At 36.1% G+C, this 16,193-nt stretch overlaps 2 protein-coding genes across 2 annotated transcripts in view; both read left to right on the top strand.

The window, feature by feature from the left end:
- Nucleotides 1–6,159: 6,159 nt before the first annotated feature.
- On the top strand, nt 6,160–7,963 carry F4812DRAFT_461686 (bicyclomycin resistance protein; the record flags this gene model as incomplete). Its single annotated transcript, XM_047937910.1, has 2 exons — nt 6,160–6,595; nt 6,663–7,963. 2 exons carry the CDS (start codon nt 6,160–6,162, stop codon nt 7,961–7,963), a joined length of 1,737 nt encoding a protein of 578 aa, XP_047787691.1.
- A 7,218-nt stretch (nt 7,964–15,181) lies between these two features.
- F4812DRAFT_438476 (DUF1748-domain-containing protein) overlaps nt 15,182–16,193 on the top strand; it is a 1,618-nt gene continuing 606 nt past the window's right edge. The window contains exons 1-3 of the mRNA XM_047935000.1: nt 15,182–15,545; nt 15,761–15,836; nt 15,904–15,946. Coding sequence (XP_047787690.1) covers nt 15,540–15,545; nt 15,761–15,836; nt 15,904–15,946 — 125 coding nt within the window. The 5' untranslated portion in view covers nt 15,182–15,539. The remainder of the gene's footprint in view (nt 15,546–15,760; nt 15,837–15,903; nt 15,947–16,193) is intronic.

The raw sequence follows: 16,193 nt of genomic DNA, 5'->3' as shown, positions 1-16,193 counted from the left end.
AGTTCGTAAAAAAGCTATTCAAATTCTTATTATCTTATTATAATTTCTTATTTATTAATAAGTTCTATAATCTTATAAAATTTATCCGGATTATAATTATTCGTCTAAGTTATTACCTAAAATTTGTTCTTTAAATTATCCTTAATAATTATAATAAGTATCTATTCCTTTAAATTATAATCACACTATCTTTTAACGTAATTAGGCATCCCTTATAAGCAATCTTCATTTATATTTTATTCCCTCTTTACTGTGACGAACCTACACTCAGGTCCGTTAGAGTGTAGTAACAGGGGTCTTGATTTTAGGTAAACAGTAGCGATACGGGTCAAGTGTCAATAAAACGTTGAAAGTGTTCGTCAGGAAGGCTTGGAGTCCTTCCCCTTATATGGGTTAGATATAAGACTTAGATTGATAGCTAAGGAAACGTAAATGAGTGTCTAGATACATGATGGTCTTAAATACCCGTAGGCTCTCCCACTCTGGGCCTGAAGCCTTCGTGATCTTGGTGATCTTGGTGATCTCACTGAGATCACTGAGATCACTGAGATCACTTCCCTCCATTAGGATTGCCGAGGTTTATCCGTTCTTGGGATCGTACGTTTCAAGATCCCCGCTTCCCTACAAGGTATGGTTCCCGTTCTGTTGGTTCGTAACATTTACCTTAATAATTAATAAAAATAATTGAAACATTAGCTAATCTTTTATTTATTTTTTATTATTATTAAAGTAATGTAAATAGTCCCATTTATTACACTTATAAATGTTTTTTTAAAAATAATAATTATTAATAATAATATAATTCTCAATATTCGGGGCAATTTAAGAAATTTAAATATTAAATACTTTTAAGGATATTACTTTTATAACTTAAGGCTCGGACCGTCCTTTTAATATTTTAAGTTATTTATAAAGTACCTTATAATTTTTAAATATATGGCCCATTTTATTACAGTTATAATATTTAATTTTAATTATATCCTTTTTAAGTTTTTCTATTTTAATTATATTAAAGCTAACCTCTTTAATCTCTTTTTTAGTACAAGTAAAAATAAACTTCTTGGTTTTCTTTTCTTAAAACCTTTTATATAACCTTTTATTGTAAATAATAACTCGTTTAATATACTTATTAATATACTAAGGTCTTTTTTTTTTAAAGATTTTATTTTTAACTTATATAACTAATCTTTCGTAAAAATAGTTAAATTAAATATCTTTAAGGAGTTAAGCAATTATTGCAAATCGTTTAAACTTGATAGCGTATTTTAAGGCTTTTTTAATTTATTTTAAGTTCCGAATAACCTTATGAGCATTTTTTTTTTAAATGGGTTACTAAACATTAATTATATTTTATTTTCGAAATTAAAATATTTATTAAAGATATATTAAGATTCTTTTATTTCCTTTTAAATATTATTAAAATAATTATTTATAATAAGTTATAATTATTTAAAGGCATTGCTTTTTAAATATTAACATATAATTAAGACTTTATATTTGTCCTTAATAAAGCTATTTTAATAAAAGGCTAAATAAAGTTTAACCGCATTAAGTTAAGCCTTTATATCCGTAGTACCATTATACTTAAGTAATAATAAAAGCTTAAATCCTTAACTTATTAATAATAGGACCGTAGGTTTTTATTACCTTACAAATTATAAATTAAGATCTTTATTAAGGTCGTCATTAAGATCGTTATCTGGATCGTTATTCTTTTTAATCTTAAATTTAATTAGTTTTTTTTTAAAAGCTTCGAACTTGTTTTTAAATTTCTTATAATCTTTATATATTTCTTAAAGTCTATCTTTTAAAAGGTTAATTTGCTTTTCCTAAATTAAGGTTTTTTCTTTTCTTTTATTAATAATTTCTATGGACTTTTTTTCCTTTTCTTTAAAAAATTTAACTTAAAACCTAATCTCAATAAGGGCTATATTATTAATAAATCTTAATACATAATTAAAAGGTAATATATTAAATTTATTATTTTATTTTATTTAATTAACTTTTATTAAAAGTTAATTTTTAAGGGATTTATTTAATAAATATTTTAAAATAAATAAATTATAATTAATTTAAATAAACAAAAAAATATTATTATTAATACTTATACTATATTTAATTAATAATAGTACTAATTAAAAAACTATTAAAATATAACAAACTTATATTTAAGTTCATTAGAATATAATAATAAAAGTTTTAATTTTAAGTTAATAGTAATAATATAAGTTAAATATTAATAAAATATTAAAAATATTTATTAAAAAAGCTTAGAGTTTTTCTCCTTATATAAGTTAAATATAAGATTTAAATTAATAATTAAAGAAACGTAAATAAATATCTAAATATATAATGGTTTTAAATATCTTATAAACTTCCTCCTTACTTAATGTTCTTTTAAAGGCATTATAAATCTTATAGATCTCGTTGATCCAAGGGATCTCATGAAATCCATAAAATCTATAAGAATCTTAAGATCCAATTATCCGAGGTTCAACCGAAAAGGCGTTGGTTAACATCCCCGCTTCCATACTGGGTATGGCTTCGTTGCCTGTTAGTTCGTAATAAATATAACTTTTATAAAAAAAAATATTAAAAATTAAAAAAAAAAAACATAAAGCATTACGTTTAAAATGCATAAAAACCTTAAGTTTATAAACATTTTTCATTTTAAATTATTTTAATATTTTATATTTTAACGTTTTTCGTTTTAAATTAATTTAATATTTTACGTTTTTAACTTTTCTAGTATTATATAAGTATTGTAAATATCGTAAATATTGTAATTTTAATTACGTACATATAAAAGAAATTATATATATGTATTAAAAAGATCGTACGTATAAAAAAATAAAAATAAATAAATTATTTATTATTAATTTTTTTAAAAAGAATAATTTATATATATTTAATTAAAAATTCAAAAATTTTATAATATTAAAATATATTTAAATAAATATTATATATTAATATAATAAATAATGAAATAAATAATTAATTATATAATAATTTAAATATTATATATAATTAATGAATTTTATTATATATTAATATTATTTATTTTTATTATTATAATTTTATTTAAAATATTTATTAAAAAAGCTTAAAGTTTTTCTTTTTATATAAATTAAATATAAGATTTAAATTAATAATTAAAAAGTTTAAAATAAATAATTAAATACATGAGAAAAACGTTTAATAAATATATAAAATGCTTTTTTTATTATATTATTTTATTTTATTAATTTATTAAATTTTATTAAAATATATTAAGTTTTTAAAATTTATTTAATTAATTTTTATTCGAATTATTATTAATTATAATTTTGGTTTTTTATTTAATATAATTTATTAAATTATTAATTTGTAATAAAATTATAATATTATAAAATTTAATATTATTATATAAAATAAAATTCTTTTTTAATATGTTTATTACATTTAATTAAAAACTTAAAATTTCTTTTATTTTTTATAAAAAAGCTTATTTAAAACGGAATTAATTTAATATAAATTAATAATAATAATTTTTTATAAATTTAAAACATATAAATATTTAAGTTTATATATATTATATATAATTATAATGTTTTTTTATTTTATTTTAATATAAACTTTTAAATTATAATTTAAAACATTAAATTAAAACTTTTTAATTATTTATTAAATTTAAATTTTTATAATAAATAAATTTAAAAATAAATAATTTAATAAATTCTTTTATATTTTTAATTAAAGTTTATTAATATATATTTATTAAAAACTGTTTTATTAAAAAATATATATGTATATATGTATTAAAAATAAAATAATAATTTAAAATTTAATAATATTTTATTTTTTTAAATTTAAGATTTTATAAGTAAAAATACGTGCTTTTATTATATAATATTTATTTTATTTAATTTTTTACTTTTATGTTAACTTTTTTTTTATTAATTATTTAAAAAATAAACTTTTTTTAATATATTTACATTACGAATTAACATTTACTAAAAATAACATTAATTAAAAAAATAAAAACGGGATTATTAATATTATAGCAAAATATTAATAAAAATTATAATACTTTTAAAAAATAAAATAAAAAAATAATTAAATTATATACATTATTATATATTTAATTATTAATTTAAATTTTGTATTTAATTTATATAAAAAAAAAAGCTTTAAGCTTTTTTAATAAATATTTTAACGTTTAACATTTAACTTATATTATTATTATTTATTTAAAAATTAAAATTTATTATTATTACATTTTAATAAATTTAAATGTAAATTTATTATATTATAATAATTTTTTAATTAATACTATTATTAATTAAATGTAATATAAGTGTTAATTTTAATAATATTTTTTTATTTTTAAAACATTTTTTAAATAATTTTTTAAAGCTTAACTTTTAAAAGAAATTAATTAAGTAAAATATAATATTAATAAATTAAGTTTACTATTTTTAACTACGTTTTGGAATTAATAAATAATATAATTTTAATTAAGATTATCTTAAATTAAAATATTTAAAAAAAAAAGTAAAAAAAATTATTAAAGTAATTAATTAATTTAAATTTTATATTTAATTTATATAAAAGGAAAAACTTTAAGCTTTTTTAATAAATACTTTAACATTTATTTTAATATTTAACTTATATTATTATTATTTATTTAAAAATTAAAATTTATTAATATTATATTTTAAATATTTTTTATTATAATATTTAATGTAAATTTTTAATTTTTAATAATATTAATATTATATTAAATTAATATTAATTATAAAATAAATAATAATTTATATATTAAAATATAAGTAAATTACTATTATAATTATAAAAAAATTAATTATTATTAATATTATAAATATAATATTTACTTTTTTAATTAATACATTTAAGTTAAAAACAAATCCCTTGCATTTTTAAATATCATTTTTTAATGCATAATGTATTATTTTAAGCACAAACATATTTTAAAGCATAGTAAGGCATCCTTGCAATTTAAATGTACCCCACCATTTTGAGGGGTAACCCTATAAATTTTAAGCAATTTTAGGGCATTTGCCGAGTGGCCGCTATGCTTAACCGTAATATAGCAGCTACGCGGATGACCTTCCGAGATAAAACTGCAAATTGGTATTAACTATTTCGAATAAAATGCTAAGGTAAATGTTTGCTTGCCGACTTTTGCGGATGGTTTTTCTTCAACTACTTCCAATGAATCGATCGCATTGGTTCATAGGTAGGTACGCAACGGGTAAAAATGGAATACCTAATGGGAACATATTGGAGCTTCGCTTCTTTCGGTTTCGTACCTATCCTTCTATCTAGCCATCCAGCCCGATGGCAGAATGTTACCATCCAAACGGCCCTTGACCAACCAGGCCGGCCAGGATGCCCAGGATACCCAGGATACTCCAAATAGTTGGGATGGCTAAGGACCCTGCGAAATGCTTCAAACGCTTCTAAGCCCCGGTCTTGCACAAAATCGGGCTCGGCTGGTCGGACGGTCGACCGATAAATCCACATAAGACCTACCGATACTGATCTTCTTACCCATAACCCTTGGCGTTGTCACCAGCTATAGCCAATCGAATGTTACACTGGAAAAAGCGTGACATCGTCTTTATTGTAATTAGTCAACCCGACCAGCGCCGGGATTCGGTCCAATAACTCTTTTATTCTTGTCCCTTCCCGTCGTCTCTTCCCTTTCTATGTGATGTCTTCATCCTATCGGTGATATGATCTCGAGATCCCGCGAGAACTTCAGGTGGTGATCATATAACGTAGAGCACGTTATTAAGCCAAGTTGTATATCTCTCCAACAAGAGAATCGTTAAAGAACGCCTCGATATTGGACGCGCAACAACAAACAGACCCGTCTCAACGCAGATCGATCTCCTTAGGGCCCCATTTCCCCCTCAAAGATCAAGAGCTCCAAGAACTCCAAAGAAGCCAAGCACAAGTAAGCATTTTGCCACTAAACTATTTTACCTTAGGTTAGGTAGTCAGATAGTTACCACAAAGCTTTACGGTTTATGGTAAACTAGCTCCCTACCCACGATACCCGAGCTCATTTCGTCGTAAATGGCAATAAATGGGTATATATAGATTTAAAGGGAATTCTAGTCGTTAACATAGAAGTTACCTAGGTGAACGGCGATGGTGTCCAGTGCAGCATCAACTGCTTCTGCAACGCACACGGATGGAGACGAATCTGGAGAGGTGGAGCTACAATTGCAGCGAAAGATAAGCCAGGCCGTAGACGAAGGACATGACGCAGATATCCCGTCAAGCCAGGGTTTCGTGCTCAACGAACAAGAGGAGCTTCAACGACAGCGGTCAATAGCCGAGCGGAGGCGGACCTCCTTCGCGAGCAAGAGGAGCAGAGCGGACCGTGATGTCGAGAAAGCACAAGCACCTGGCGATGCGGTACTGACAAGTAGCAACGACGGCGACGACAGCGATAGCGACCCCAACGTTGTCTGGTGGGACGGACCCGACGACGTTGCGAACCCCTATAATTGGCCGACATGGCGCAAAGTGTTAAACTGCGGGCTGATATCAGGCATGACATTTGTTTCTCCCCTTGCATCATGTAAGTTTCGTATCTGTTGTTTGTTGTTCATCTTTCCTAGGTTAGATCAGTATTGATTGTCGCGTAGCCATATTCGCGCCCGGTGTTCCTCAAGTGGTCGCGGAGTTCCATTCGACATCCTTGGAAATCGCCGCATTCGTAGTTTCGGTATATGTGTTGGGCTTCGCAGCAGGCCCCATGTTATTTGCACCGCTATCTGAGATCTACGGCCGAGTCATCCTTTACCATGTCGGCAACCTAGGATTTATAGCCTTCCAGGTCGGATGTGCGCTGTCCCCAACGCTAAATGCCCTGATTGTCTTCCGCTTCTTTGCTGGTGTTTTCGGTTCCGTGGCGATCACTAATGGTGGCGGGACCATTGCCGATATGATCACTCAGGAGAGGCGAGGGGCAGCAATGGCTGTTTTTAGCATCGGCCCGCTTCTAGGTCCTATTATTGGACCTGTCGCTGGTGGCTTCCTTACTGCTGCTAAGGGTTGGAGGTGGTCTTTCTGGCTCCTAGCCATCCTTGGCGGATTTCTTTCTGTTGTCATGGTATTTTCTCTCAAGGAGAGTTATGCTCCTGTAATACTCGAGAGAAAGGCCGCCAAGTTGCGCAAGGAGACCGGAAACGAGTTGCTACGATCCAAGCTCGATGCCGGCTTGTCACCGAAAGACTACTTCAAGCGTGGTATCATTCGTCCCTTTAAGATGTTATTCCTTTCGCCGATCATCGCCATCACGTCGCTCTACATGGCTGTCACATACGGTTATCTATATCTGATGTTTACTACCATGACCGAGGTGTTCCAGGGATATTATGGCTTCTCTACAAGCATCGTAGGGTTATCATTCATCGGACTTGGCGTGGGAAGTATGATGGGCATCTTCCTTTTTAGCGCTACCTCAGACAGATACATTCAGAAGAAAGCTGCAGAAGCCGACGCAAAATCCCAAGTAACTGGGGAACCTAAGGGTGGTATGAAGCCAGAATATCGGTTACCGCTGCTTCCGCTAGGAGCGCTTTTAATCCCCGTGGGTCTGTTTATCTATGGATGGACAGCCGAGTATAAGGTGCATTGGATTGTCCCTATTATCGGTACAAGTTTCGTTGGTATCGGAAACATAGTCGTCTTTATGGGCATCCAGCTATACCTAGTCGACGCCTTTACTATCTATGCCGCCTCAGCCATAGCGTGCAACACTATTGTTCGGTCGTTAGCCGGTGCCGTACTCCCACTGGCTGGATTACCGATGTATAGCAAACTCGGCATCGGCTGGGGCAACAGCACACTGGGCTTTATCGCTGTCGCACTGTTCCCCGTATCATTGGGTATAATCAAGTATGGAGAGTGGCTCAGGAAAAGATTTATTATCAAGAATCTATAGTGGGGAGGAAAACTACAAATTTCTTTTCAAAACCTCTACTCATAGGGACATCGGGCTGCATTGGGAAAGGTTTAGACATGAACAGGATACCACCATCTCATATATTAATTCCTCATCCCAAGGCCATCACAGCTACATACTGGAAATTTGACTATGTCGATATATCATTTACCTAATACGTAGACCTTCTAGTGAGGCAATTAAAGGTACCTACATTCGCGGCCACGATTATGTCAAACCCTAAGTGAAATGAGTGCTCATTCAAGCTGCATCAAGTTGGAAAAGGAACTTTCCAACCGGCATCTAGGCGACAGTCAAACTCGACATTGATTCGCATATAAGGAATAGACCCTATTCCACCGTCTATAATAGCCCCAACGATAGGGCTAGGGATTGTTACACGGAGTTTAAGGACTTAAGATATCCGATTTTCCATGACTATACCCCCATAAGCCCTAGCCGCTTACATCCATTCCCTCGATGGACCAACACCACTGTTATAAGTTAGCAGTCTTTATTCGAAAATAGGAGATAGAGCTTAAGCGTCCCTAACCCGGGGCTAGGTATATGAGATATGCGTCAGCAAGTAACGAATATGGAATGTGTGTTCATATCTTGAAAGAGGTACCCTTGGAACCCGCCTTGGAACGTCTCGTCCCACATAAGCACGTCGTAGTTAGTGATCATATCGCTAAGACCCCCCAAAGTAACCGATATGTCAGGTAAATGGCATGACGACGATTTGATTTGCTGATAAAGGTATAATGTATCGTAGAGGTATTTAATACCCTGGTAGGTCTTTAATAAGGGACTTACTTCGCCTTACGAAATTAGGTCTCGATATTTTCCAAATTTTCCAACTGTGTTGCTCTAAGATGCAAGATCAGGGAACTTTACCTTCGATAAAAGGGGCTTTCGATACCGCACATTAAATAGGAAGCTTCTAGGTGTGCTTGTTCGTATGTGCCTCCTCCAGAATATGACATAGACACCCATTTCAGGCATTAGGGCCCGAGATTAGGGCATAATATCAATCCCGTTCCTACGACCGCACCTAGATATTGTTATAGTCCACAAAATACCCCGTCGCGTTACGAGATAGTCTATTGATCCGTAGTTATAAAAAGAATCGGGCTTCGAAAGACCAGAAGCCGAGGGCCCGGGAGCTGGAGCAATGGTTTAGGTATAAAATCACAATCTCGTGACTATTTCTTGGCCTACTTGTATGAGACTGACATTTATCTTTTCTAAATAAGCCCACAATGCTTCCATTTGTGCGCCCCTTTTTCGCAGGTACTAGCCACAAGGAATATTCATGCCACTATATTCAAACATTAAACTTACTGGAATACTGCTTCTACCTAAGTTGCCTTACCTGCGGGAGCGTTCAGCTGACCCGGCGTATTGTGACTCCTACGATTACGAAGCAAGCATAACAACTGTGCTAATCTTGACCATAAAACGTAGGAAGCCCCGCTGTCAGACGCTACCTGGGGCATCAGGAAACGGTTTAGAAAGCATCATGAATCCACGTGGCGGTGCATCGTAATGACCATCAACTCGAATACCTGTCAAGCGATATCTGGCAAAATTCTGGGTAGGTCAATAGGAAATTCTTAATTCTAACAATATTCCAAAGCACGTGCGGTCCACCGCCTGCGTTGCTATCCAATGCGCCGAACAGAAGCAAAGGGCCAGTTGCCATTTCCGGGAACCACGTTGGTTCCTATTGGCTGGCGCGATGCGTATAATACGAATATTAACACTAAACGCGATCCAAAATCAGATACCCTTATACCATAAAGCCCACCTCAGGTAGAACTCAGGCATAACCTCCTAGGACAAAATCCCTTTATGTACCTAGGCAGGTAAATATTGTTTCACCTACTTAACGACTAAGTTCGCCAGAACCAGAGTCAGGCGGGGCCTTGCCTAAAGGGTCAAAGAGAGTGATGCAAATGACTACTCAGCTTCATGTGATTCCTTCTATACCAACCTCCTTATATCATACTGTCAACCCAAAAGCATATATTCCCAGTAGAACATTATGGAATGTCAGGGGTATGAGGCACTAGTGCCGATTGGGCCTTATGGCCCACTAGGATAGTGTATATAAGGAGCATGCTGCTCCCTCGAAGGTGCTTCGAAGGGCAAGCGTTAATAAATCACTACTATACACTGCATACTTGACATTCTACGTGCTACTGCTTCTAGTATTCACTCTATGTACGACATACATCACGGGATCCCTCTGACATGGAAGCTCTTTGTAGGGCATGAGAAAGGGACTTTTTTGCCCAGTAGATAATGCTCTCAACCACAACACACTCCCTTTCATAAAATATCCCTTCTAAGACGGTATGAAACCCATTCTCTCGCCGTTACCGGAAGTACCTAGTCCTTGTGGATAAATGTGAATATCCTCCACAGCCTCTTCTACACAGTACGGTGGGTCCGGCTTCTATAGACGCGGCCAATTGAATAAGATCACGTCGCTCTTAAGCTTCGGCGCCTTCCCTGTTTGCGTGCCATATACAGATGCCATCCATTCACAAGACCGTACTGTTGCCCTGTTAGGCTTGGAAAATGATCTTGCTAGGGTAGTCTCATATAACATGATCTATTCACGATATGCTATCAGCATTTGACTTAAAGGACCTCCTGTCGTCGGTTCCTTGGACGCATAGCAGCTCCATTTACCGCTGCTGCTTATTATAGACGAGTAAGTTACACTATAAGCCAGTGAATGATGCAAATACTTGCTGCTACTCCCTCAAAATACCCCCTACCCCTAAGGGTATGTCAGGTAGGTTTGCCAGCCATAGCTAAATGATTAGTTGAGACCCCCTCGGCCCTTACCACTGGGATAAACTTGCTTGTAATTGTCCCAAAATCGACGTCAGTACTGCTTGACGACTTCCTGGTTCGGCACCTAGATTTCTAGGATAATCAAACATAATACATCTTGACTACTCCCTAATGCCATCACCTGCTTCAGTTTCAGCTTACATGGGCTCTTGGTTTTCCTCCCACTCATCCGATATCCAAGCTAGGAGGTACATATATCTTCTTACTCCTCCTTCCCTCCACATCCTCACGTCCGCAGCAAAACAACTGATGTCAAGAAATCAACGAAGCAACAAGCATCGTCAGAGACGATTTATCGACATGGCAACCCGTTAGATTCCTAGAATTACTTAGGGAAGGAACTCCCAGATTCTTTCAGTCTTTCTTTCCCTTAGGGTTCTTTTCTATTTAACCCTACCCACTCCTCTCAACTCTTCTTTAAAAACTTTCAAATCCCATTTCTATTTCTTCCCAAACTTCCCACTTTACACAACAAGTTCTTCTCTTTCATACCTAACACCTACACATTATACAACACAACACAACACAACACTACCCACGCTTCACTCACCATACTATAAACTCCTATTCAAACCTTTAAATATTTTGCGGTGATGAATCTTGGGGCAATCATGAGTCAGACACTTATTCCGACTTTGACTCCGTCAAGCAATAGGACCACCAACACCCAAGGTTAGTATCCTTCCCCATGTTTATGCCTAGTGATACGTTGTCTTTGAACTCGATCTTCGCTCTCGCATGGGGCACGTGTAATATGTCACTTCCCTTATTGCCCCTTGCTACACCTCAATCATTGTTGCCTTCCACTTCCTCTCTTCCACACAACCCTTTCACATAACCCTTTCGCATTTCATTACAATACCCTACCACACCCTAACACAAACACCATACTTCATTTTAAGACTTTGAACCTATCTCTATACCCTCCTACACCTTGTCATCACAACCGAACGCTGCTTTGCTCTCAGCAAACCCACCGGTCTACTGGACTAGGTATATCCCTTCCATCTCATACTTCCCCCTATTCTCTTGCCTTTACCCCATTGCACAATCATGCTTCACATGCACTCAATAAATGTCCAAGATAAGATCTGTTGTCTTGGGTTACGAAACCCTATTATACAGCTTCGCAGGACTCTTTTACTAATAGTTGGTTACAGGGCTGGTTGCCTGTTGTTTCCTTACTAACTATACTATTTGAGGTGAGTTGCGGAAGGGTAATTGGTTCCTTGCGAAAGGACAGCTGAATCCTAGACCGACTTCTATTATTGGGCTATGTCGAGAGAAACATTTCGCATAGCAATATCGAAGTCATGTACCGAAACCTGACAACTGACACATTACATTCATAGGCATTTTCAAGTTCCAGACATAGGTCCTAGGTAGCTCCTAAATATTACCGAGGTACCTTCGCAGCAGGGATCTACATGTCTGTAGTTGATAACATCCATCTCAAATTCCGTCAAAGTGATGCAAGAAGCATCAATATAGGTAAGTCTAGCAATTTCACTCAACTTTCTAAAACAGCCTCATTGAAATTATCACTATCTATGGCTCACAAGTCGTTTGGGTCAAGTGGTTAACCAATGCATCAATAGGGAACATGAGACCGAAACTTGTTCTACAAACTCGGTTGTCATACTCTCGCACAGGCAAAAAGCTGAATGCCATGCCATCTAAGTTCGAGTATTGTTTCCCCCAAACATCCTATTGCACTCAACTTCCCTCTATTCCCCTTACTCGCCGAAATTCATTTTCTATTATTTGACTCCTTATCAACTCGAGCTGTCTCTTTCGGCGAGCCCTTGGCTACCTATTCACTGCTAAGGATGTCTCCTCCATTGCTGAAATTCGAGTCGCGACAACATTACCGGCAATCACACACTTCGGTTTCGTCATCCGCGTTAAATATTATTTCCAGCCTGTCGCTGCGCTAGCTGGATATTCTCTATTTCGCTCCGGCCTAGCTTTCTACAAGGTCACGACAGTCCCAGAGTTCTCCAAGCCCAATATTCAAACCGATGAGCCCATCATGAGGTAGAACTAGAAGGCACCAAAACAACTTTGTTGTCACTCTATATCGTCTTGCGCTGGCATAGCCGTTAATGTCACTTATGGTATTGAGCCAACACTGACGTCCAGTCGAGCCCATATGTCTTTACATAACGATGGTCGCATTGCTGCATTCACAATCTACCGATATTCGAGTTCTACACAACTCCCAAGCCATTCATAATCAGCATGATTAGCCCTCAACTTAGCCGACTGCGATGCTGTTTGTCAATTTCCCTTGAATGCAGAGACAGCTCGCATCGTCGGACGCATATGAACATATGAACACCCTTCTTACCTTATGGGATCTGAAGAAACCAGAGCGGACGTACTATTGTGCGTCATGAGGAAATCTAACCTAACTATGAGAGCCCGTGGCTATACACATCGAAAATATTCTTTACTCCACATGTCTCATTTGGAATCCTCAAGTATCGACACATTAAGGTTAGAATCAGGTTCGAAATACTTGGCATCTAGCTGTACTCTGGCGCCTCGGAAAAGTTCTAGCGCATTATTTTCACCGGGACGCAGACGAACTTTTTATTAGTGCGGTATTCCATATTATCAGTGTCTCTACCTATCTTTATTCAGAGAGACTCGCAACTGCTATTCTATTAAGCGGTGAAGCATACCTACTAAAGGAAGTTGAGGGCCATGAGCAAGATGTCCCGTCGAAAGTTCCTAAGAACATCGGTTGTTATTGTTCATGTTTCTACCAACATATATTTATATTCTTTCTCCAGTGCCTTCCCAGAGCGTTTCGGCCTGTTAACCTCTGTATGGTCTTATTCCTCATCGAAATTAAGGTCACACAGATCGTTTCACCAACTATCAAAGATCGCCAAAAACCTTTATTGAGAACCCTATTACACCACAACATAGGAGGCTGCGTATCAACTGACCGCAGAAGTCACCACAAAAATCACAACAAAGCGAAGGCTGAGGATGAAAAGCTCCATGGTTAGACTGGAAAAAGCATATGGACTCTGAGATGCCAAAGCTGTTTCTAATATAGGACACAGCCAAGCCAAGGAGTTGATCATGCCCCGGATCTAGGATATCTAGCCTATGACTGGGAAATACTGTTGGCAACTTGGAGATCTTCTGCCTTCCCCTTGAGCCAAGTCCATACACGCCTAGGTGGATATCAACAATATGTTGGCGCCGTAATTCAGATCCCGGCATAGTGTATATGGTAACCATGGAAGATAACTGCGGGACTATTCACTGACACGAAAAGGATGACGACTCGGTCCTACTTATCCCTATTTTCAATGATGAGCCGCATCCTAATTTTACATTCACCCGAGTATTACTATTATCGCTATCACTACCTCTAAGAATTATCACTGAGTCATGGACGATACTATTACATCAGGTGCTACGGCGATCAGAAGAGAGTCGTGACTCCTGGAAGAGTTAGATCCTGATGAATTCAAGGGTGAAAGGGGAGATCCAACAACTGCACGGATCTGCCAACGCAAATCCCACTGCGCAGAGAAAGAGGCGTTGGATTTGTCCGGGTGCAGCATTTCAGTATTCTATTCAACCAAGAAATGCCCTGCACTCTCCAGAGCCTGCACTTGTCAACAATCCACAAACAACCTCACCAGAGCAGCTCCACCCACTTGAGTTTGAGGACTTATATCAAGCTTCTTCTCTTACATTTTGAAAAGGAGACGGAACGATAATGCATTTGATCGCTCCCTTCCAGCCTAAACCTATCGATAATTCTTAAACTCGACGATACTTTATATTCCGGGAGCCTTCCGACAACCTTCGACGGACAAAAACAACTATTTCTATTTTTTGCCCCGTTCAGTGCTTTCGATTCCAGAGGCCACTGTTGGGACACAATTGGGTTAATACCTGTTTTCCTCCCACATTTCGTGGATCCTCCTTCTTTTAGATAGTTACCTTAGGTACACAATCAGAAATCATTCAACCAATTGCATGCATTCATTTTTCGTTATGTTTACTTTCTGTATTTCCTTTCATTGTTCAATCCGATATCGTATTACACACTTAATACTGTCAATCCAAGAGCCACAGATTTGTTCTCGTAACCAGCATACCAAACTATTATGTTAATATTTTTAAGAAGGACGAGAACGGGATTTATATTGTGGAGGGAATTGGTATTAAGGAGTTGTTCTTTAATAATTTAAAACGTATGACAATAAGGGGGTGGCTAAAGATCGTGACACCGTGGGGAACGTTTCTTAATACTATGATAATAATTCTTTAGTAAATAATATACATAAAAGTAGTAATAATCTTGTAAAGGGACATCTTGCTTCAGTGGGATTAACGCCCCGCCTGCCCGCTTAAGCTACATGTACCTAAATACCTAGACGTGGGCTGCTGGAACCACTTGGCCCACCGCCACGACCTCAGCAATACGCGGCAACGGGGGATGTCGCCTTGTACCTTAGGTAATAACACCTTCTCTTTGTTCCTCGAGGATAACGCAGTGACCGACTTCCCGACCTTATGCCAAACAACCTCGTGATTTTTATTTTAATCCAACCTTTTTAAACCTTCCTCCAACTAGGTAAAGAAAGAAACTCTCCGATTAATCCGATATTCTCCTGCGAACCAGAACTATCATCACTCTTTTTTTTTACTGTTACTCTTCCTTACATCAATCAAAATGGTGGTATGTTTTCCCCTAGGCATATAATCACACCCCCCCTTTGAGTATACGCGAGAGCATCTGAAGCTCTGAAGGAAAGGCTGAGAGTTCACTTCTGCCTTTCCACTACTACATACAGGAATCCCCCCCTCTCTCACACACACTCTCTCTTTGCTTCTTTTTTTTATTACTTCCGCGACGGACGCTGATCTCTGATCGATGTGTCTTCTTCCCGACAGTTTCTCAACTTGCTGACATTTGGCCTCTGGGGAAAGCTTGGACGACTTACTCACTACGCCGTGGATGCGGTTCTCAGTACGTGGTTTTCCCTCTCTGTCCCCCTTCTCCGTTCTTGTATATTGATAGCTAACTCGGTTCGCAGTCTCGACTATCCTTGCTGGTATGAGGCGGTCGACCGGATTAACGTGAGTACAAAAACGATAACCTACCTAATACCTACATTTTACATATACCCTACCTACCTACCTTATATACCCTACCACTATCATCCCCCGTCCCGATCGTATGATCCTCGCCAGGGGCCGACCAGCGCGCGGGGGGGGGGGGGGGGGGGGGGGGGGGGGGGGGGGTGGGGGTGGGGGGGTGGGGGGTGGGTGAACAAGGAGAGGGTGTAGTTTGTTTTGTCGATTTGTGATTATGGGTGGGGGATTG

This window comes from Daldinia caldariorum (genome assembly GCF_022478825.1).
Source record: "Daldinia caldariorum strain CBS 122874 unplaced genomic scaffold F4812scaffold_15, whole genome shotgun sequence".
Taxonomy (NCBI): domain Eukaryota; kingdom Fungi; phylum Ascomycota; class Sordariomycetes; order Xylariales; family Hypoxylaceae; genus Daldinia; species Daldinia caldariorum.
The sequence above is the reverse complement of the archived record's forward strand: the minus strand, read 5'-3'. Positions and strand labels throughout refer to the sequence as shown.